This window comes from Ambystoma mexicanum, chromosome 1q, assembly GCF_040938575.1.
Source record: "Ambystoma mexicanum isolate Mex_15411 chromosome 1q, UKY_AmexF1_1, whole genome shotgun sequence".
NCBI lineage: Eukaryota > Metazoa > Chordata > Amphibia > Caudata > Ambystomatidae > Ambystoma > Ambystoma mexicanum.
In genome coordinates, this window is record NC_090922.1 from 243,217,416 (window position 1) to 243,242,354 (window position 24,939).

The 24,939-nt window shown below is 47.2% G+C and overlaps 1 protein-coding gene across 6 annotated transcripts in view; it reads right to left on the minus strand.

Moving 5' to 3' along the window:
* The window catches only part of PTPRH (protein tyrosine phosphatase receptor type H), a 687,535-nt gene that overhangs the window by 105,038 nt on the left and 557,558 nt on the right, over positions 1-24,939 (minus strand). For all 6 annotated transcript variants that reach the window (XM_069638112.1, XM_069638104.1, XM_069638130.1 and 3 more), the window contains 2 exons: positions 24,113-24,403; positions 3,009-3,299 (listed from right to left, as the gene is read on the minus strand). In XM_069638112.1, the coding sequence (XP_069494213.1) occupies positions 3,009-3,299; positions 24,113-24,403 (582 nt within the window). The remainder of the gene's footprint in view (positions 1-3,008; positions 3,300-24,112; positions 24,404-24,939) is intronic.

The window sequence follows — 24,939 nt, forward strand, 5'->3', positions numbered from 1 at the left end:
CTTCCAATCACAACAGGAAGTAGTCAACTGCGATTTGTCTCAGGGCTTCTGTACACCCTGTGGCTACCTGAAGCCCTTGCACGATCTTCTGGCTGAGCTTGGGGTTGGCTTTACAAATGTTGTCACTGAAACTCAACCTGTATTTGAACTTGACAGTGATAGACATCCTATCAATATCAAAATAAATACGATTTTTGGCAAGATTAGAAAATTGATGTTGCATAACTGATTAGGATTACATTCTGACAAAACAGTACTCCTATGGGCCTCTTCTTCTAAACAACTGCACTCATTTCTATTCTTTAACCAGGAATCCACTTAACATGTCGAACAAACATATTACAATTATAGCTTTATTCTCTCCCTCCTGATAGGGGGCTTAAATGTCCCAGGAATGTCAGCCTAACAAATTCTGTTATACGAGTGCACTATCTGGACTGACAGAAACACAGTAAAGGGAAAAGCAACATGGGATCATCTGCTTGTAGCAATTGTCCCCCGCAACATTTAGCTTTATGCACCCCACCACTTTGCAATCAACCCCCATTCACAACTTTTAAGGGACACAGTCACTCCCCATTGCTTACACAGGGCCGTGCCGGGCAGCAGTCTAATGCTGATCGTGCATGAATGCAAAAAGAAAGACCAGCCAGAGGCCGAAGGTACGCCTTTGAGCACTAGTGACAGCGGATCACGGTTGGTGCATTACTAGATGGCAGCTCAGGCGTGGGCATTTGGTTTCCCCAGATTCAGGAATCCAAAGAAGCAATTTCCCCAGATTCTCGATTAGACGAAACCCTGCCCAGTGTGGCCAGTGAGAATTGTTCATGTAACATCACTGCCACTTCAAAGCACCCCAGTTTCCGTGAGGCTGAATGGATATCAACAGTGGGTTGCCTTTTGTTTTTATCACATAGAGGCATTTTACAATGATGAAATCAAAGGCAGTTGTGAAACATCCTGTGCACCCCGGAAGTGAAGTCCAGCCACGAGAATCAAACTCCTCTTTTAGTCTCTTGATTTCTGAAGACCCTGCATTGTTAGCTCATGTGCAATACAAGGCTTGCATGGCGATTACCATGCAATATTTCAGGGAGTGTCTTCTTTCTGGCAGCTGGAATGGGGGCATTGAGCAAGATCAACATAGCCTCACCCATCTGCACCAACTGCCAAAAAAGAATGCATGCATGCCAACCTTTCATTTTCTGACTGGCATACATGCATTGGATTCATGCATAATCCATGTAATTGCTTCCCAACATGCACATCCATGTTAAGTGACACACACACCCAGGTCCAACAATTTATGTGTCAACTGTGCACACTTTACCACAGTGGCGCCTGGTGATTATTTTTTTTATTGGAGAGATATAAATGTAGGTCTTGAATGTGGGGGAGCGATGTGGGTAGGGAGGGAGCCTGAATCAACCAAGAGTGGTCTGGGGGTTCACACCTGGGACCATTTATTAAATAAGGGGTTGGAATTGTGGGTTTTTCAGCACACCCTTTGTAAACCATTGGGTAAAAAGTCACACAGTTTGCAATCAGTTCTGTATGGTAGCAAATGAAAATAGTCCACAAGATATAAGTCGCCAACAGTTCACAGTAGTACTTCCAATGCATGTTCATGATGCCCTTACCCACAACATATACCAGTGTAATAAACATATTCATGCTGGCTGTGCCCGTACATGTCCATACAGGCTGCACCTGTATGTGCCAATATTACCGTACAAGAACGCACTCTAGATGGCTTTGCCAGTAGAAAAATCCCATACCCACACTAAGAAACCATGTCCAGACTGGCTGCACTAATGTAGGCCAGTCTAGCCATGTTAATAAAACTTAGCATGTTTGCTTAACCCTTGATTTCCTGTAAAAAAATACCATGCCACAGTAAGAAAGTATATCCAGATAGGCTGCACCAATTATGGCCTGTCCAACAAGTTAATTATATTGATCATGTTTCCTTGAAACTTTATGCCCAGTAAAAATGCCATGCCTCAGTATGAAAAGCCATGTCCTAATCCCGCGCAAATCAGAATCCCACTCCCGACCACTTGCCCAAATGCATTCACACATCATTCCTTTATATACATTCACTCTCCTTCACAGGCACATGCATACAGCATTCTTACAATATTCCATTCATACGCACAGTCCAACAACATCCACTCTGTCATTCACACAAGCACCCATACAACAACCACTATCTCATTCACCAGATTTCCCAATGACAGTTAAGACAGCCAGTAAGGGCTTCCTCAATTGCTTGTTGCAGCGGGGGGAGCACTCGCTATTTTCATTGGGCTGGCTTGGCTCATCCATAATGAGAAGCAGACTGATGCCCAACGCCATTATGGACAGGACGCCTCTACTTCCTTGACAGAATCAAAAATGACAAGGATGGAGAAGACTGCAATATATGAAAGTGCACATTGCGCAATTTGCACGTTTTAGAAAATGAGGACTTAAGTGGCCATAGCGCTGAATAGTTGACATCAGGTAACCAGAGGATAGGTTCAAATTTGATTTGAACAGTCAGAAAGACAGGAACTAGATCAGAGAGATATTTAAAAACCATGCAAAGCATTCTCAAGTGAATGCAACCCTGACAGTGCCACGAGGACTTTAGACTTACAGGCAATCCCACCATCGGGTTGTACAGTATTTGTAGGTCTTCCAATGGTTGTAGAGGGGACTGTTAGCATGTAAAGAAGTTACAGTAACCTAGGCGACTGGGAGTGTCATTTTGAGAATTCTCATCTGGAAAATACAATCCTTTTTTGAAGTGTGCACAGGGACTTTCGAGCTGAAGTCGAATTATTTGAGAATGTACTATACAAGCACCTTGACAACCCTTGGTATTGGCGTAATATGCATTTGCCCAACCCACCTTCAGCCAGACTCCATTAGGAGAGTAGCAAGGAGAGAGAAAAGGACTCTTTGTCATCACAGAGCAAAGGGTTCCTCTTAAATGCAGCAAGGACCCTTGACATGCCACTTACTTGTCGTTGCGCCCGCCAGGGTTGTTGCAATGCTTCTGACTTGGTTGGAAGTGACGCTGTACACCGTTAGGTTATACGGGACCCCTGGATCCAGGCCTGTTATCATCACTGTCTGGTTGCCCCCCGCAGAAGCATTTGATGCAAAGGTCCTATTACTTTGTGAGGCCACTGAGGCCACCAGCACGAAATAACTGTAGCTGGACTCAGGTTTGTTACTGGAGACCGTCCACTGTAGGGTCAGAGAGGTCTCATTCTTGGTGGTCACCATTAAGTTGGTGACTGGTGAGGGCACTGAAACAAAGCACAAAAAGTGAACATCAGTGAACATTTCCAAGGATTACAAGCGTATGGGGTATTTATAATATGAATGGATAATAACTGTTTAGCATTAAACGATACGAATACATGCCGAACACTGCTGGGATGCATAACCTCTCATACAATTGTCGAAAGATGACATGAGAAACAAGATATTGGAACACCCCAGTTAATAATAAGGACATTCATATTTTCTCAATTTCGAGTAGTACTCTTAATATATTTATAGGCAAATATGAACGGGCCACAGAAACATCTGATTCCTCTCTCTGGGATTAGACTAATATATTTGGGAAATATTTTTAATATGGATGCACAATAACTGTGTAAGACTGAAAGATAAGGGGCTTCATTGCGCGTCTGGCTGCAATTCAGTTGCAAAACTCCTTTACTGTAACTGCCACTTGGCCCCACGCATTTACCGCAGTATTACGAGTGGAGTAACAACGGTGCTAGCCCCCATTTTCAGAGTGCATAGGACTGCATTGGGATGTCACCTTGATTTACCATGAGCGGTAATTGCGCTGCTGTAAATCTGATGATTAATGGACCTAAAGTGGAGGATTTAACTCAAGCTAAGTGTGCAAGGCGCATTCTGCGCTTCACCCTCCAAAGCTGGAACTCATTGGTGAGGGTGAATCTGTCACTGCCATTTCCCAGCAGTTCTTCCAGCACCAATGACCTCATAGTGAGGCCCATGATAGCCTGCCCTTGGAAACTATGTAGACTCTTAGAAACCATCTTTAAAAGAATATGCGACAAGACAAATGCGATGTACAAGGACGATGCAGACATTTTTGTTTAAATCAGAACGCCTTCCTCCAAGATTACAATTCTGCCTAAATGTATGCTTTCCATGTAATACATCTTCACCTCTGTCTTCTCACCTATGTTGTGTAATCAAGCATGTTCACCTTTGTCATTGCTTCCATTGAATCAAGTCTACTTACATCTTCATGTAACAGCGCCTCGATGCCTATGGGCTGCAAGTGCGCTATACAAATGCAAATAAATAAATAAATAAATGACTATCAATAAAGTAGAGGAGCGCCTCAGACCAGCAGATCCTTAAGAGATAAATGCAAAGAGGTAGGATGAGAAAACCAACCAATGAAAGGAGGGGTGTGGCATGAGGCGGGGAGTGAAAAACGAGGAGTGATGCTCAGATGAACAGGCAGAGTGATGGACAACCTCGCCCCAGAATTGACAACATGTGTTTTATGGAAATCATGGAAATGCAGAGGTTTGGTGCATATCTACATCTCGCAGCAGCAATCTTTCCAGGTTGATTCAAAGAGGCTGTTGCTGTTCTGCCTGTCCCGAGAATAACCTGCTGACCTCACCAAGCCTGCCAGCTACCAACTGCTTTCTCTTACACTTTACTCCTCCAAAGTTGTTAAGCGGGTCATGTCCAATCAGGGTCCCCACATGCCTTGAAGCCCACAATCTTTCAGACTCCCTCCAATCTGGCTTCTGTAAATTACCCTTCACTGAAACGCGCTGACCCATTAGTCACTTTATGCATCCCACTACCCTCTCTCTTGCAAGGTGTGTTATGGTACCTCACCATCCCTATGCTAGATCCCACTTCCCCTCATTCTAACTACTTACCCCTCACCAATGGAACTCTCTTCCTTCTCCTCAGTCACTAAAGTAACCATCTTTTCATCACATATATCACCTCTCCCTCAGTGCATTAAAAATTCCAAAAGCTATGCTACGTTATAATGCATTTGTATAGCGCCTCCTGCCATAGGTTATGGCATTGAAGCCCTGTTTGCCCGTCAGAGAGCAAAGGAGGAGTATAATAGAACATTCAGTAGGGGTGGGGAGGAGCAAAGTCGGGTAGATATTTGGGATTAGGGTTGGAGTTATTTAAGATGCTCAGAAAGGCATTGTAAGGAAACCTGTGGGAGTTATAGGAATAATTGGACCACATTTTTCGTGGGACTCAACTGTATTCAATGGGACGTGACTCTGAAATGAGACACAGCTGGAGAAAGGTGTTCGCCATGCCAGGGGTATGGCTGGAATGTATTCATCTCATGGTGAGCCAAGGCATGTTGAAGCCATGACCGAGAAGACACAGATGCAAAAGGCATTCAACCTACTTCCATAAGCTCACAACAAACATGTAGAACCGGTTCTATGTCAGAAATCTGAATTTGCCAAGTCTGAAAAAAGGTCCCCGAAAAGCGAGCACAACAACCCTTTTCTTTTTTGGGGTGGGGCCTTCCTAATTATGTCAAGTTAGCCATAAGCCTAGGCTTGTGCTTCTATGCAAGACGCTTAAGGACACACAGCCAGTTTATTGCTCTGCAGTGGTCAGACTTTGAGCCTTCCACAGTGCCATGGTGAGCCAAGACATGTTGAAGCCATGCCCAAGAAGACACAAATGCAAAACCCCTTCAACCTACTCACTTCCCTAGGCCCCCAGCAAACATTTGGAAGGGGTTGCATGTTAGAAATACGAATTTTCCAAGTTGGAAAAAAGCGTCAAAAAAACTTTGATTTTATGTGATGTTTACCAAAAGATTTGTTTTTTTACCAAAACCCTAGGTTTGAGCCTGAGGTGAGCGGTGAAGGGCAGAGCCGTTTCTTTTTCGCCTCGTGACTTCCTCTGCAAGTGCTTTCGTACAGCGGCAGGTGCTGGAGGTGGGACGACAACTAAATCAACACCTTTGCCGCCCATAAAGCCTCCTGGAAGGCGCGGGGCCATCACTGCGAAGACCCTGTGAAACCAGTCCTACTGTGACAAGACCACACAGACCAAGAAGAATACAAACCCACGACTACACACTCAACCTGAGAAGATGGAGTAATGAGGCTCAAGCCTCGGTATCCAAAAATCACCGCTGATGGATAAAAATCTATCAGCAAGAAGAAGAACAAGCGCGGGGAGCCGGGAGAGGAGTGCACTGGCCAGCCGTGGCGTGGCAGGGTGATATCAGAACTTGTGGCAAGGTAAGAGACGCTGGCGTGGCCATGACCTGCGAATAGGCTCTGAACCTTTGTTGCAAAATGCACAGAAAGCCCGAATGGAATGTGCCTTGTGAGGCCTTGGTGGACCACCCTGGCATTCCCACTGCGCCAGAGAGAGCGGTTCCCGTGGCATGGAGAAGCAGAACATTGCACACGTCAGCCGGGGGCGTGGCTAGGAATGCAATCGAGCTTCCCTAGTATCAATCAATAGCGCCCAGGTGCATAGTTGCACAGGTTCATTCACAGGGGGCAAAGGTGGGGGCAGGGTGGGGGCGGGGCTGTCAGAGTCATGTCTTAAGTTAACACGGCACCTAAGTTTGACCAAAAAGAAACTGAGTGGGGAAAAGAGATGATAGGGGAGAATTCTCATCGATGTTGCGACATCACCCGCAGGGTGAGTTGAGTGGCAGTGCTTTGGTTGCTCTAAATTTTGCCCTAACCTCGCTTGCAAAATTATACGAGAATCCGAAAGCGGAGGTAGAGGAGCACACCACACTATTGTTATCAATAGAGGACACTATGGATTACCTTACACAAAAGACACTTACACAAGAGCGAGAAGCGCAACAGCCACCTCGTGATGTGAAGACCTCGTCCTGATGTGATTAGACTTGACTCACAGGGTCCTGAGTCTCGGGCATCACTGGGAATGACTCACTGTGTGGAACGGAAGCACTGCCATTATGTTTGACTGACGAGGAAGTATTGAGAGCAGGGGAATCCGTAGAGGCAGGAGGGGGTGTGGAGAGAACTCCAGTGAATCGGAGAGACATTCTCCAACCCCAGCAAAAAGGAGGCAACAGGAAAACAAAAATGGCGTCTCTACTCGAGAAAACTAAGAATATAGGAAACAGTAAGAAACAGGATGTGGAATTTGGAATGTGGAATTTGGCAAATGTGATAGAAGATGGAAGTCTAACTGTTGCCCCAATTTTCACGAAAACCCCAAGAAGGGGGGCAGGAAAAACTATCCCCAGTGCAACTCGGAAGTGCCAGATATAGCTGAAGTTGTGGTTACTACTCTCAATGTCACCATTGAATGCAAATAGTATTTATAATTCATGTGACGGTTCATTCCCTAAGAGAGAAAGTTCAGAGATATTACACTGGCTGTGAAATGTAGAGCCATCAGGCCAAACATTACATGCTATGTCAGTGACTATGTGACAGCTGGACCACATTTCTCATGCAGGAGTTTAAAACAAGAGCCAGCTGCTCTGTAAAATCATGTACATTGCAGTGCAGCGTTTTACACACTTTAATTGTGCTCATGAACAGGTCCCAGTTAAGGAGTGGAAGACAAGGTCGAAAGAGTTGCCATGACTGTGCAAGGGCTGGTTGTAAATGGTGACCAGAAAGTGGTCAGAGAGGATGGACTCACTCAATGGGACAGTCAGTGCCGCAGTGGGGAGGGCCCTAGAGTGAGATCAAGGTCAGTAAAGAAGGACCTGAGCACCATGAGGTCCGATAGATGAAGAGGGTAATATACGTCCTAGACATGAGCAGGTGAACAGTAATTTTGTTTTATGCTATCTTGCATTTGTATAGCACCTCCTGCCATAAGTTATGACATCGAAGCGCTGAGTGATAGAGACCCTTCTGGGGAAATACAAACCAAGAGGGTAAAGGAATGACAGTTAGTCAGTCTATCAACTTTATTTCAGGCGCAGCCTATAAAGGTACAATTAAAAAGAAAAACAGGAGGAGACCAGCAGCGGGGCGCAGGCAAAATTACTGCCTAGCATGTTGTCTCCCTTACGTCAACAAGTGATATGCCAGTGAAACACTTCCACTGATAGTTATCTTGAGTCGAGAAGTCGACATGTCATTGCGCAAAGCCCCCAGGCATACATTGAGCTGACTATGTTTGCAAATCTCTGTGGGCTTCCAGTGGAATCACCATCTTCCTCAAGAGCGGCCTGAGCGGTCTGGTGACCAACTGAGAGGCCAAATGGCAGCGAGCTGAATTAAGCGGTGATCCCAACCAGGAGGGAATCGAGTCCCGAAAACACCTTGATCGGAGAGGCAGCTTCCGAGCTCCGGAACCTGAGCTCTGACCGTCCGCAGCGTAGGAAACGCCAGACCCTCATGCACAACTTCTGGATTTACTAATCCGAAGACGGCGGGAGTAAATGAGCAGCTCTTCTCACACTGACAGGGAGCAGGAGTACTGTGAAGGGGCCTTCAGTGAGTCGTTGCCAAGGTGAACCACATCCGGGTTATACAGCTCTGAGTGGCTGCCACAGAAGCAGTACTCGAGGGCCCACCATTAGCCCCAGCATCTGGTAACCGTAGCAGAGTACTCCGAAGCGGGGATCACCAAGGAGCCTAGGCCCACCCCAAAGCAGACCGGAGATACGCCAAGCCCACAGAGTGTCCCACAGAGGGAATATCCCAATGAATACCGCAATGAAGGTGTCGTCTCACCTACACCCGTAAGAAAAATGACCCTGCTTTTGCAGCCCCAGGGAGACACTGGGACACCGGCCCGCATCTTGATCTACTAAATATGTCTCAGAGGCAGTGGCTTACTGAAGCCCTAGCAGTAGGGATATCATTTGATTCTCACATTTGCCCCGCCGCAGTACCGGAGATACAGGACACCCTCAACCCTTAACAGGGCGCAAGTACTTGCCTCAGGTGTGGGAATCCGATCCATACAACGCCCACAAACCCCTGCCGGTTGACCATCACTTCTGGAATATTGAAGGAGTGAAGAGACAGATCACAGTGGAGGCAATACACACATAGAGGAGAGCCTGCTGGAGCAGAATTTCAGGGGTGGCCTTAAAGCATAGGCACACATGCAAATCAGAGAGGAGGAGAGCTCCTGAGCAGACCCTGTTTCCCACTAAGCAAACTGAAGCCCACATGGATGGCCTGATTTGAGTCGCTGCTAGCATGAGGGAGATCCCCGGTGACTCACCATTGCAGCGCATGACAGACTGTCTTGCAGGAGAGCGATGAAACGGCCGTGCAATGACAACAGTGTAACACACACTCAACCCTCAGACCATAAGAACTCTGCCTCGTTTCCATTACCCTTCGTGTGAGGAAAGGATGAGCCAAATAGTGAAACCATCCCCTATCTTGGGGACAGAGCAGGAGGCTGTCACCAAGGCAAAAATGTGTCTGCTCCTGGAAGAAATTAGATCCATGAAGAGCGGCATTATTACAGCTGTCTCTGAATTTAAAAATAGAATGGATAAAGTTGAGGAGAAAATAGAGACTATTGAGAACCACAAACATTCAACGGACCTCATGGAGATGAAGTTTGAGGCCCACATGCAAGACCTTGAACAAAAAGAAGTGGACCTCTCCTTAAATATTGTCGACTTGGAAAATCAAGGGAGGTGATCCAACTTACGTATTATGTGCCTGCAAAAGAAGCAAGGTGAGACGTCTCTCTCGCTTGAACGATCGGTTAAAGCTCTCATCAACAGCCTTTTCAAACTACCAAGCAAAGCTGAAATCACGTTTGATAGAATTCATGAAGGAGGATGTCCTCCTGGGGGCACACAATCAATTCTCGCAAATATCACTATTTCAAACAAAAGATGGAGAAGCAAGATAAAAAGGTACATTTGAATTAGAAGGCTCCAAAAGCCTCATATTTCAAGACCTGTCAGCCCTGACCCTGTCAAAAGTGAAGGCACGCCAGCCGCTGAGCCAATGGTTGCCAGAACAGGACATTAGTTATGGATGGGGGTACCCCCTATCGCTATCTTTTGAGCACTGTGGAGAAGAGTTTAAAGTGATATCAGCAGATGAGGTGAAAGGCGTACCGAAGCGACCAACAGTTGTAGACTGTGTAATGGATCTGGGAGAATCAAGACATGTTGACCGCTCCATCAAAGCACGCTCAAACTTTCTGCCGCAATGTGGCCGTCAAAATGGCCTGAGGAAATTCTGCAAGCTAAATACCCCATAAAAGTCCTTTCATGATCGGCTGCGATGGTTTTACCATGGCATACAATCGGTCCAAAGGATTGGGTTGCATGGGGGGATACCTTATAACGCTGAGGACATGTTCATTGCACTATTTATTTTGAGATATGTACCACTGCATGGTTGACAATGTTTACAGGAGTTTCTCTCAGAATTTGACTATTTTTTACATGAGGCGTGGGGTCTCTATTTGATGGCCCTAATATGGAAGGGCATCACTGATATAGGGATGTACCACTCCCAAGAAGGGATGTGGAAGGGGGACAGAGGATAGTAAGGGGAGACAACTGGGGTGTAACATGGGGGTGGAGCTTTGAAGGGGAAGGATCAGGGGGAGTGCTAGGTAAGGTGGCATCATCAATGTGGATGGCTAAACCCTGATGGCACCGGGGAGCCACACACATGAATGGAGCGGATTGTTAAAACTTGACACACTATGGCAATACATGACCAGGGATTTTACTTCTGGACCTTAACATGAAAGGCCTTAACTCCCTGCTGAAACACTCTATGGCAAAGTTCTTCAAACTGTGGATCGTGCCCCCCGAGGGGGGCGTAGCCGCATCCCAGGGGGGGGGGCACGAGAGCCCAGCATGAAATATAAAAAAGTTCCACCACCTATGGTGATTAGGGAATTTAAACAATCGGGGTTGGATGTTCTCTTTCTTCAAAAAACTAAGTTTAAAAGGGGAGAAGAATACAATCTTAGGTGCAAAGACCTCTGGGAAGTCCTATGGTCCTCCTGCAACACAAGAAAGGCAGGCGTGGGCTTATTGATCTGGAAACCTTTGAGTTTCAAGGTATCGCAAGTGAAGAAGGGCATGGAGGGATGCCTTTTGGCAGAAAAGGGGAGAATCAGCCACATTGACGTAACATTATGCACCATTTGTGCACCGAACCAACAACAGCTAACCTTTTCTAAAGAAGTACTGTTGTTCCTAGACAAAGGGAAAAGTCAGCTTCTCATTTGCAGAGGGAACTTCAATCTGATAGTAGATCCAGCAAAAGACTTGTTCTCTCTTAGAACTGCAGCGTCTGAACCCCCCACAGTAGCAGGGGACAACTTGGGTACCCTGTTGCAAGACTACTTTGTCATAGACACCTGGAGAGCGATACACCCTCACCTTAAGGCCTTCACTTTCTACGATCCTCCCCACAAAACTTTTTCACGAATTGATCATATACTACTAGACGCAGCACATAAACACACTCTCTTAGGAGCAAATATACAAGGGTGGTCTGACCATGATATGTGTAGAGTCTCGTTAGACCTGGGCATTCGCACCCCCATGGAAAAATACTGTGTGTGCAACGATACACCGTTTAGAGACACCAGGATCAATGACGCACTCCTAAATTAGATTAAAGAACACTGCCAGAGGAACTTACACGGGATAAGTCGCATTTAGTACGGTCTGGGAGGCAGCCTAAGCCACTTTTCTCGGTCTTTTGATCTCAGAAGAGGGAAGGAAAGAAAGGGAGAGGCTGTTGAGAGAAGCAGAACTTAAAGAGCTGATCTAGAATAGGGAAACAGACCTTAAATACAGTGAAAATCAGCCAGAAGAGAGGCTTCAGGAAGTCACAATAGGAACTTAACGACATATGGAAAGGGAGAGCCTTGACTCAACTTACATTTCTCAAACAGATGTTTTACGAGGCGACAAAGCCCATGCCATGCTGGCAATGCGATTATGAGGACAGGGGGCAGAGGGAACGGTATATACATTCAAGGAGGAGATGGGTCCCATACTGACATAACCAATAGACATATCCCATAGGTTTGGACACTACTACTCTCAACTATATGAGACAGAAAATCTGTGCAGCGAACAAACCATTCGAACATACTTGGAAGATATGCCACTCCCAACATTAACAACAGAGTAAACAGATGGACGCTGCAATAGAGGAGACTGAAGTCCTTAATGCAATCCCAACTTTAAAAGCAGGCTGCGCCCCAGCACAGGACGGGTTCACATATCTACATTCTATAAATGATATGAAGGGTTGCTGACGTAAATTCTTGACAAAACTATTTAATGACATTTTAGATGGAAACAGAGCCCCAGATACATTTTCACAGGTACTTCTAGTGGTCATCCCGAAATAGGGGAGGGACAAATTAGACTGTGGGGCCTATCGTCATATCCCATTGGTAAATGTGGATGCCAAAATATACTCGAGCATCCTAGTAGGGAGATTGAGCATCGTTCTGCCTAATCTAATACATAATGACCACGTCGGATTTATTAGGGGCCAACAGGGGGCTGATAATATTTTTTAAAACCTTGACCTCATGGCTGGAGTCAGTGAGACAGATACCGATCCACTATTGATCTCGATAGATGCAGAAAAGGCCTTCGACCATGTCGAATGGCCGCATCTGACGGCGGTCTTGCAAAAGGTAGGTTTGGCCTCTAGATGGATGGCGGGTGCCATGGCAGTCAATGGAAACACGAAAGCAATGGTGGTGGTCAACAAAGTTTTGTCAGAGTTTTTTACAAGTTGTGGCACAAGGCAGGTTTGCCACCTGCACCCTCTGATTTTTGCTTTCGCCTTAGAGCCGCTTACAGTAGCAATACACCCATAAAGTCAAATATAGGGGTTAAGCGACAGGCCAGGGAATAAAAAGTAGCCCTATTCGCAGACGATATTCTGGCTTATATATCACATCCCGAGACTTCATTTGAACTACTAATTAAGACCATAGAGGACTTTGGGATGCTTCTGGGTTTTAAAATAAATTTCAATAAGTCTGTAGACCTCCCATTGATGAATCCCATTCCGGAAATCGGACCAATTTCTGCAGAATAAAGGCTTTTGTGTACGGACGGTGTCAAATATTTGGGCACTATCATTACGAGGAAGTTCGCAGACCTACATGATGCCAATTATCTGATACTATGTGGCAGATAAAGATAGACCTGCAGAGATGGTCTAGTAATACATCACTGTGTGCAGCCCACCTTACCTTGGTTCAAATGAACGTGCGGCCGAGAATACTTTTCCTGTTTCACGCCCTCCCAGTAGAGATTCCACAAACCTTTTTCGGGGAAATGAAGAGTACCCTTCTTATGTTCCTGTGGGCCAGAAAAAGACTGGGAATAGCACATAAAATATTGATTCTCCCCAAAGAAAGAGGAGCTGTATGATTACCAGATCTTAGAGAGTACTATACGGCTGAACAGTTTCAAGCCTTAGTGGATCACTTAAGAGAAAACAGCGAAAAACAATGGATAGGCCTAGAAAATGATGGTTTTTCATCAGTCCCATTGGGTGAATTGATATGGGTCCCTTACAGACGACTATCGACCAGAATTAGGACCCAGGGTTAGCAGTTCTGTGGCAGCTATGTAGGAAGACGAAAGAAAGAGATAGAGGGAATGACTACATGGCCGTCCCCTCTTAGCTGCATAGGGGCTCCTCCAATTAAAGACAAAATGATTGACCCTCTGAGATTTCAGCCGTATTACAAGTCAGGACTGATCAGGGCTGAGCAGGCATGGAAGGATGAGAAATTCTGAACTATAACTGAAATACACGAAGCCCTACGGGTGGGACCCACGTCCCCCCCTGTTATACCTGTACTTAAAGGGCATTCTTAGAGACCACCAATGGGAGTAGAAATGAAACCACCCACTGACAATGTTTGCGCATGTTCTGAACACACACACTGGATCAAGGGGTCTCTTTTCTGAAATGTGCACCCCGTTAATATCAAAGGGACATTTAGGATCCCACAGACACAAAAGCAACGGAACAGAGACTTCGCTATACAAGAAGGGGAGGAACCGTAGCGGGCAATATAGAGAGCGGTCTAGTCCTCTACCTCAGCATGCAAAACGGTGTGAGTTTCTTCTGCTGGAGGGCCTTCTCTGAGACAGGCACATAGTGGCATATCTGGCGGGCCTCTCCACTCGTTCAGCTGCACTGGAATGAGGTGTTGGCATGGGTGAAGGGCATTGATGGGATCGGCAGTCCACTGACCCGTTTCAGTGTTATTCAGTCTTGAAGACTCAGGAGACAGAGATGTGTGTCTTACCCATATGGTGAGAAACCTATTCCTGGCAGAAAGGGTTTGCCTTACGATTTAGTGGAAGAGAGGTCACCTTCCCACTTGAATAGAAAAGGCATGAAAGGCTCATAAAAATCCAGGAGATGGCGGGCATCACAGCTTTGCTAACAGAAACACATACTCACACTGATATGGAATGGCTACAAATCCCAGCTTTCTATAGATCACTGTAGCTCTCGATGTGATAACTTAACAACCCTGTACAAATTAAAGAAGCATCCTGTGAAAGCATCCCGTGAAATAACCCCACACACACACTGTCCACCATCTACGGATTGGGGGAGGTGGGAGAAGGCGGGAGGGATGAGTTAAAGTTTGGTTTATTTTTGTAGGCTTGTTAGAACTGTTGAGTCGATGTAGTAACGAAGTGTACCAGGGATTGTTTATTGTGACAAATTTGTCATAAACCTGTACACATAAAATGATATGCCGAATTAACTGCTCTTTGAAAAACCCAATAAAGATCTAATATAAAAAAACACTTTGATAAAAATGTGAGACATTAGAATTAAGAGCAGTACAAATGGGAAACCATGATCATCAGCAAAATAGGATCTATCTGATTACATCGGATCCATTACCGCTACCACAATTTCAATGATTTTGAGGTACTTTTCAGGCAGGGTGAGACCCCCGCACCCTGCCCACATCCCCCACAATATTACCCTAGTCCAACCCACGCATATATTTGCGGTGAAATTTGTTGACAAAACGTAAGTGAAATTATAGTCTGCGATGAGATCGACCTATACCGCAAAATACAGCCGGGGAATAAATGCATCAGTGAGAATGAGAGTCATTGTGCATGCAGGAATAGTGAGAGAGAGAAGGAAAAATGGAGTTGGAGTAGGAGTGAGGATAGATAAAAGGCTTTTGGGGATTGAGCCGGGAAAGACCAATGGGCCTCACCACAAGTGTGTCGGTGCACGGAACAACCAAAAATCAGCAGATTTACTGCACAGTAATTCCTCTGGCAGTAAATCCACCAAAAATACCTATGGAGACCTGTGTACTCGAGAAATATGGGAATTACTGCTACTTGTAATCCCATGGTAACTCCACACGCCCAAGTGCCGGTAACGGTAACTCGGTTTGGTGGTATTTCAGTGGATTTACCATCGAAAAACAACCAAACTTGAAATGAGGACCAGCTGAACCAAATCGTTTGTGTGTTCCAGCTGTATCTATGGGGCGCAGCGTGACGAGAGGAGAGAGCAGAAACACAGGATGCAGTCTGGTTTGTCCGCTCAATAATTCGAGCATCTAGCTAGCATTCAGGGATAGGCATTCAGGCATAGAAGCAGCGAAATGCCAGGGCCTTCTTTATGGTGATCCGTTGCATGTCAAGGAGCAGCGCCAGTGGGAGGGAAGGTGGGAAAGGTCATTTGATACCTATTTGTTGGATATAACTCTACAATGCTCCTCTTGTAGCACAAATTCACAAGTCATGTGACCGAGCAGGGATACCAATGACGGAGTAATGGGACTCTGAAGAGGCGCGTCACCAGAACAACCTGAACAAGCCAAGGCCACCGCTGTGGAGAAGGACCACAGTGTCGCACATATAGGGAGCCCACTTAAGATCACGCTGATTTAAAAGGAGGAGAGCAAAGAGATTAAGGAAGTGATTCACTCAAATGTGCCGGATCATGGGCTATGGTTGATGCGTATGAGCAATGTGTGAGAGGCAGCGGTCAAGTCCTAAAAAAAAAATGGAGAGACTCATTAACATACCAAACGAATGTGGTGTCACCAGAAATTAGCATATTAAGGTGCCATCTGAATAAAGTGGGGGGACTCCTCCCACCCACGTGTACCCTCGGCTTCAGTCATGGTGAGAGGAGCTGCGTGATAAATTAGTCAGGTTTACCATGACTAAGGTGGAAGCCGGGGAGTGTCTAAGCCTCCAGAGGCGATTGGCAGCTTCTTTGGAAAAAAACATGAAACTGATTGCTCTGTGCTTTCAAGTTGCAACATCAAAGCGTCTTTTGCACCTCACGCGGCAGTTTACACCATCCAATCAGACAAGGTATGCTGTGAGTCCAACAGCACGATACCATGGGTTAGATGGTGCATGTTATGGGAGTGGGGGCTGTCAGGGGCCCCACGCTGACAGCGGCACTGACACACACGCACTCACGCAAGAAGGCACGCCGGAGAAGTGTGACTGCTCCAGTCCCTGATGCGCACTGCCCGGGGGCCGCCTTTATTCATCACCACGCATGTGCGAGCCTCGAACCCGCTCGCGCATGCGTGTGCTGGCGTATTCAATACGCAACATCCCTCCTTTTCCCCCCAAACAATAAACATTAACAAACCTTAGAATCAACAGTGTTCTATTTAAACTTTGACTATCAGCGTGTCACTAGTTACGGGGCAGGGTCCATAATAAAGTCTTGGAACCTCTGTGGCGGCCTGCGCCCCGCTTGGCTCGGGTACCTGTGTGCCCCAGCATGGGGTACGTCTGGTGTCCCAGGAGTCTCTGGCGGTCCATCATTTTCCCGTGGCACCTCTGTGTCATGATCTGGGCCTTGCATGACGTCTTCCTCCGGCTTTGCTGCCCCTATGCGCTTGAAGAACGAGACATTTCTGGTGACTGTCCCTCATGCATTGGCGGCGGTGACCATAAACCCTTTGACATGAGTCAATCCCAGTGGTTGTGTTTCATATGGCAGTGACAACTTCCCTTCCGGTCTCCTGTTACGCACCAGCACGGTGTCACCTACTGCAATCTCTTTCTCTGGTAATCCTCGCTGGACTGTTTCTCTCTCATTCTGAGCGGCTCTCTCCGTTCGCACGTGGTTGTTGTCGATCTCTCCCGGCAGTCTCCCTTCCGCTTCAGGCAACAGTCCTCTTGGTATCCGATTGAAAACGGCCTCTGCGGGGGCGACCCCAGTGGATTGGTGTGGGGTCATACGGTATTCTCTGAGGAAGTCGAACAGGTTGCGCCGGAGGTCTTCTCCCCCATTCACCGATATGCGGAACACTTTGTTGAGCGTCCTCGTGAAGTGCTCTACTTCTCCATTCGCTCTTGGCCAGAGTGGGGTGACTTTCCGATGTTTTATTCCCCTTTCCTCACAATATTGAGCAAATTGCTGACTTTGGAACGGTGCCCCGTTGTCCGAGCATATCTCCAATGGGAAACCATGTGTGACGAACATCTTGTCCATGGCTAGGGTGGTGTGGTCAGTGGCTGTGGATTCAACCAGCTCTACCTCCGGATAGCACGACCACTGGTCAGTCACCGCCAGAAAGTATAGTCCTCGACATGTGGTCGGTCACTCCTTTCCATGGCCTGAATTGGCGGCCCTCTCTCCACAGGGCTCGCAGCCTGGCAGGGAATGCAGGCTCTCACGAACTCTTCAACCCTGCTTTCTAGATCAGGAAACCAGACCTTCAATCGAAGATGTGCTTTCGTCTTAGCCATCCCCTGGTGTCCTTTGTGGGCGAGCTGCAGGACTTTCTCCACCAGTGTCCTTGGGATCACGATCTGGTGTCCCCTTAGCAGGAGACCATCATCTGCCACCGATAGCTCATGGCGTGCCTTCCAGAGCGCCTGCAGATCTTTTTGCGCTCCCACATTCCTACGGCAGTTGTTCAGGAGGACTTCACGCCATTCCCCCGTGGCCACCACACTTTTTATCCTCATGAAGTCTTTATCTATGTTAGATTCGTCCGCGATCTCCTGATGTGGTAGGGCGACGGGCAGTGCCGATTCAACTACCAGGTGTATGGCCTCCATGCAGTCTGCCACCTCCAGTGAGTCCCTGGGCCACCCAGTACCCAGATGGCGGGATAAATAGTCCGCAGGGTTATGTGTTCCTGGGCGATAGAGTAGCTTGACCCCATATTCCATGAGCGAAAGCATCCATCTTTCTATGCGAGGTGGTGGTTTGGATGAAGTTCCTGACAAAATCGGGATGAGGGGCTTGTGATCTGTAACAACGACAACTAGCTTCCCTAGAATGTAAATTCTGAAGTGTTTGCACCCCCATAATATGGCCAAGGCCTCTTGCTCAATCAGGGAGTAGCGCCTCTCTGTCTCAGTGAGAGCTTTGCTGGCGTAGGCGATGGGTCCCATGGTCCCTTGATGGTCCGCCTGCATAAGGACTGCTCCCAGTCCCACCGGGCTGGCATCGACCACGATCTCTGATTCGCGGTCAGGGTTGAAATAGGCCATGGTTTCTTGTCCCGATAGGGCATTCTTGATGGCAGTGAACGCCCTTTCTTCTTTCCCAGTCCAGATCCATGCTACGTTGTTCCTGCTAAGTGCCCTCAGGGGTTCTGACAAGGAGGCCAGGTCTCGAATAAAACGTCCACAATAATTGACCATCCTCAGGAAGCTTCTTATTTCTGCTGGGGATGCTGGCGGGGATGCTTCTTGGATATCTTTCACCTTTTCCGGATCTGGGGAGATGCCCCCAGCATGGAATATGAAGCCAAAAAATTCGAGCCTGTCCTTCAAGAACTTGCACTTTTCTTTGTGCAGAGTCAGACCGAGGCCGTGTAGTCTCTCAAGGGTGTTTTCTAGGCACTTTAGATGTTCCGCTTCTGATCTGGCGAAGACTAACATATCGTCCGACATGTTGATGACCCCCTTGAGTCCTGGCAGGGCCCCCCTGATGGCATTCTGGAAGACCTCCACTGCGGACGAGATCCCGAAGCTGAGCCTTTTGTACTGGTATAACCCCACGTAAGTCGTAAAGGTGGTAATGTATCTAGACTCGGGGTGAAGTTCTAACTGGTGGTAGCCTGATCTCAAGTCCAGCTTCGAGAAGACTTCCTGGAGCTCCCTGGAGTTCACCAACAATGTCATCTAGGGTGGGCATGAGGTGACGTTCTCTCTTAATTGCTACGTTGGGCAACCTCATATCTACACAGATGCGTACTGCACCCGGCTGTTTAGGCTTTGGGGCCACCACAATTGGAGAGACCCAGGGGGTGGGCCCTTCCACCCTTTCAATGATGTCTAGGTCCACCAGTGACTGTAGTTCTTTTTCCAACTGTGCTCTCAGATGGAATGGGATGCGGCGATGATTGAGCGCTGTCGGTCTCACTGACCCATCACTGTGCAACCGTATGGGGTCGGCCTTTAGTTTTCCGATACCTTTGCAGATCATCTCAAAACCTTGTAACAGGCGGTCCAGATCAGCGTGATACACCGCAAAAGTGAAGTGCACAATGTTCAGTGCCTCTGATGCAGCACAACTCAGAAGGAAATGTGGGCTTACGCTTGTGACAAAGAACCTCGCCTTTATTTTGTTCTGTCCATGAGTTACTGGAGCCACAAACACTCCTTGGATGGGAAGGGGTGCGTCCCCTTCAAATGCGTATATCCGTGCTGTGGACTCTGTCAATCCTGGCGGGCCTGGGAGTGCATTGTAGTGTTCCGTTGCAAACACGCAGACTGACGCCCCAGTGTCTATGAGGACCGGAGTGGGGACTTCTCCGATGTTAACTGTACATGTAGGTTGTCGACTTTTCCCAGGGCCCTTGGCAATGCTAGAAATGAAGAAGACCTCTTCTTCTTCCTCTTCCTCTTCTGCGAGGTTGAGATCTTGCATGCCCTGTTCAACAGCTGATACACCCCTTACTCTCCAGGCGTCGCTTCTGCCAACTCTCTCTGGTCCTCTCGAGGCTGCTACTGGTGCCGTTGCCCTGCACACCCTCGCATAGTGTCCCGGTGTGCCACACCGGCCACAGACTCTCAATTTGGCAGGGCACTCACCCACATGTGGCAGGTCATACCCGCAGTAGGGGCACGACGGAGCAGTACCTGGTGCTGTTGGGGCGTCTCTTCTCCTTTTTGTCCATCTTGCCCTCCGTGGAGCAGAGCGTCCAACCGCAAATGCCTCTTCCTCCTTTCTGGAGTGTGTGGCTGCGTCCATCTTTGCCCCCCTGGCCTCTGCCAGTTCGTAAGCTCTCCCTGTGTCCAAAATCTGCTGCAGAGTCAGTCCAGGTTCTCTCAGGACTTGTCTCCTCAGTTTCCCTGAGCTACATCCTTGCAGCAGCTGGTTGCAAACCATTTTCTTCCTCGTTCACCCACCTGCAGGAGCTTGCCAGGTGCCTTAGCCGTGCACAGAACTGGTCCAGCAATTCTTCTTCCAGTTGTTTTTTGGCGCACATGACAAACCTGCCAAAGTCTACGTTTGCCATGGGAAGAAAATGGTCCTGCGTCATACGTGACAACTGGGATATTGAGAGAGTCATATATTCGGTGGACGTCTGTCCCCGCAGAGTACACCATGATGGCTATCTTCACCTCATCATCCGTTTCCCCCGAGGCTCTGAAGAACATTTCTAGTTTCTTGACCCATAAGAGCCACTTCGGGCCCAACTTGGATGGGGGGCCTGTGGTATCAAATTCGGGCATGGGGGCTAGAGTACTGTGCATCCTGCGTGGTACTGGGGCAACAGCACCCTCCTGCTCCTCTTCCTCACCCATCGTGGTGTATGGTACTCACGGGAATCTGTGCTTAGCGGGCATCGAGGTGGTCAGGGCAAATGAGTCCACTTGAGACAGAAGGCCCTCTAACTGTCCTCCTTCCTTTGTTCTCCTTCTTCTGTGCCACAGCCCCGCGGCAGCTGGGCTATGGGTGTTCCAAAAATTGGTTTAAAGCATTACAGATAGCAGATGGCGCACGAGCACCCTCACGGGTCGCAACCATTGCAATCTGCGTGTGAGAGAAAAAAAAATGGCCGCCGGCCGTGCGTGTGGGTCCGTGCTAACACGGAGCAACGTTCTGTTCCTCCGACTCCGTCGGAGCGGAGAACAGCTCCGTAGCCGCCCTCGTCGCCAGTGTTATGGGTGTGGGGGCTGTCAGGGGCCCCACGCTGACAGCGGCACTGACACACACGCACTCACGCAAGAAGGCACGCCAGGGACGTGTGACTGCTCCGGTCCCCGCCGCGAACTGCCCGGGGGACGCCTTTATTCACCACCGCACATGCGCGAGCCTCAATCCCGTTCGCGCATGCGTGTGCTGGCGTATTCAATATGCAACAGTGCACAGAATGGGTGCACTGCTGGACTGTATCCACTAGAGTACATCTCAAATGTGGTGTGCTGAACACACAATGCAATGTGCCATCTGCTGTACATCATCAAATGACAAAATGAGATCAAATGCGGTACCAGAATGGAGCACGCCGCACACCCAAACTCAGGGGGGCCAGGATGGACAATGCTAGGGCATGTTTCATAGCTAGCGGACACACAAGATACCATACATGCAGGGCTGAAGACCCCACTACATACATGAGACACTGCCAGAGAACAACACTCTGCTTGTGAACTACAGATCAAATGTATATCATTGCATGTTGCCAAGTACAATGTGTCCCACATACGGTGCGTCAATCTATCTCGCTCAGTGTGCCCACTACAGACACACATGTTGTTTATGCGGCCTTCTGGCCGAGCTCGCGATCGTCTTGTGCCGCTGACCCTCAACTGTCTTTAAACTCAAGAAGGATATACACACTACCATTCACCGAATAAATTCTATCTGCGACAAGATTAAAAGATGGATTTTGGATAACCAAAGAGAATTAAATCTTGAGAGAAGAGACCTAATGTTGGTATTTTCTTCTAAACCCCCTACACTCCGTTAACTCTTGTTTAGCCAGAAATCGACTTAACATGTTGAGCAAAAAGAGAATAATCAAAGCTATGTGTTCCCTTTCCTAAATGGGGTCATACATGTACCAGCATACAAAGTAATGGGATCCGAAGAAATCTCTGTTTTACAAGTTACTGTCAAGACTGAGAGAGAAACAGTAAAAGGAAATGCATAATGCAGTCCCTTGCAGCAATTGTTCCTTAGAGCATCCAGCATTATGCAACCCTCCGCCCACCATTCACATCTCTTAAGGGACATGCCAACGACCATAGCCACTCCTCATTAACCACATGCTGCTGTACCTGCAGCAATGTAAAGCTAATCGTGCGACAAATCGGAGCAGAGCACTTCTGAGAGCGGAAGTTACATTTTTGAGCACTAGCAAAATATGATCACTGTGGGTGCATTGCTATAAAATAGTTCCTGCATGGGCATTTGGTTTCCCCGGATTCAGGAGTCCAAAGAAACAATTTCCCCCAGATTTCAGCCAGTGAGAGTTATTCATGGTACATCAGTGCCAGTTCACTGGTGCGCAATCTCCTTGGGGATGAATGAAAAGCAACAATGGGGTTGCTTCCTGTATGTATTACATAGATCTATTTTAAAGTTATGAAATGAAAGGTATTTGTTTAACCTGGGCATGCCACAAGGCAGGGCCAGCCATGGAGAAATCAAGCACCTCTGTTGGGGCCCGATTCATGGAGTGACTTTGCACTGCTGAAAAGTGACTTTGCACTAGTGACACAAACCTGATTCATGGAACTGTGCAAAGTGTATTTCTGCAGTGATAATACCTTGTCCCTGAAGTTGGAGTGGAGACATGGAACGAAATTAACATTTCAGCCTTCCCCAACCTCTCCGCCTACAAAAAAAGAATACATGTATGCCAACAAGGGCTTGCAATGCTGGCGTAAATGCTACAGAATCTATGGAAATGCCTCCCGCCATACACATACGTGATGAGAGGCATTTAGGAATTACTTCAAAAAAGGGTGTTAAGTGACATAAAAGAACAGGCACACCTGGGTTTACACGCCAACTGTGCAAACTTCCCTGCAGTGGAGACTGGTGAATGTTGTAATTGGAAAGATGTACATGTTGGCCTGGAATATGTGGAAGTGGCCGACCATAGCGAAAAAGCCAAAACCAACCAAGCAGGGTTTGGAAGGAATCGCCCCCCCCCCCAAGAACTTTTTGCAAATAGTGCCTTTTATAGCACACTTTTGGTGCATTATTGGTTAAAAAGCCACACAGTTTGCAATCGATTTTGTATGGTAGAACATGAAAAAATCCAATATATGCAAGTCACCAACAGCGCAAAGGAGTATTTTCCAACACATTTTAATGATACCTTTCTCCACAACATTTGACGGTATAAAAACATTTCCTTGCTGGCTGTGCCCATACATGCCCAATATTACCATATAAGAACTTGTTCGTGTTGGTTTTGCCAGTAGAAACTCCTATGCCACAGTTAGAAAACATATCCAGACTCGCTGCACTAATACAAGACCAGTCTAGCCATGTAATAACACTCGTCATTTTGCTTTACCATTGATGCCCAGTAATAAATGCCATGCCACAGTAAGAAAGAATATCCAGAGTGACTGAACCGATTAAGGCCAGTCTAGCAACATTATAACATTTCTCACACTGCTGTTAGCCATTTGTGCTCAGTAAAAACTAACATGTCACAGTAAGAAGAAACATGCCGTAACCTCCCACCCCCAATCAGAGGCCTGTTCCCGGCCAGATACACACACTCATTCATACATCATTCCTTCATGCACATTTACTCTTTCAATCAGACGCACACCGACACCACACTCATACATGTGCACATGCACATGCGCACCTAAACAGCAAACACTCTCTCATTCACACAAGCACACTTACACATACAAATCCAGGTATTCACGCATGCACACATAAATACATACATAAATAACTGTCCTCACCTGGTATCCATCTGACAGGGTGTCCCTCAGCCGCCCGCACAGCCCTTTACACTAGAGAGAGCTTCGTAGTTGTCAAGGTCATGTCAAGGTCATGTGGCCTGGAACAAGGTCGACTCCTTCGCACCACACCAGGAGCCCTAAATGTGCGAAGAGGTGCAAGAGTGCCCCAAATGCAGCAAGAACCCTTGACATGCCACTTACTTGTTGTTGCGCCCGCCAGGGTTGTTGCAGAACTTCTGACCTGGTTGGAAGTGACGCTGTACACCGTTAGGTTATACGGGACCCCTGGATCCAGGCCTGTTATCATCACTGTCTGGTTGTCCCCCGCAGAAGCACTTGATGCAAAGGTCCTATTGGTTTGTGAGCCCATTGAGGCCACCATCACCAAATAACTGTAGCTAGACACAAGTTTGTTACTGGAGACCGTCCACTGTAGGGTCAGCGAGGTCTCATTCTTGGTGGTCACCATTAAGTTGCTGACTGGTGAGGGCACTGAAACAAAGCAATCAAAAGTGAGCATCAGTGAACATTTCAAAGGGTTTCAAGTTTATGGCATGTTTATAATATGGATGTATAATAACTGTATCAGATTTAAAGATAAGTGACCACATTATTAGTGTGGCTGTAATTTAGTTGGAATTATCACCAAACTTGTTTACTGTAACTACCACTTGGTCCCACGGATTTACAGCTGGACCATGATTGGGGTGCTAGTTCCTAATTCAAGAGTCCATAGGACCCCAATTCCACTAACGTAAATCTGACGATTTATGGCCATAAAGTGAAGTATTTAATTCTGGCTATGAGATCGAGGTAAATTCTCCACTTGGTCCCCAAAGTTGCAATTTGTTGGTCAGGATACATTCGTTACTGCCCTTTTTCCCTTTGCCGCTGATCTTGTAAGGAGGTCCGTGGCAGTTTTCACTTGGAAACTGGGTAATATGTTGTGTATCACAATTAGAAGAGTGTGCAACAAGAAAAATGCAGTGTCCAAGGAACATACAAAGGTGTCTATCTCTGAAGCAGAG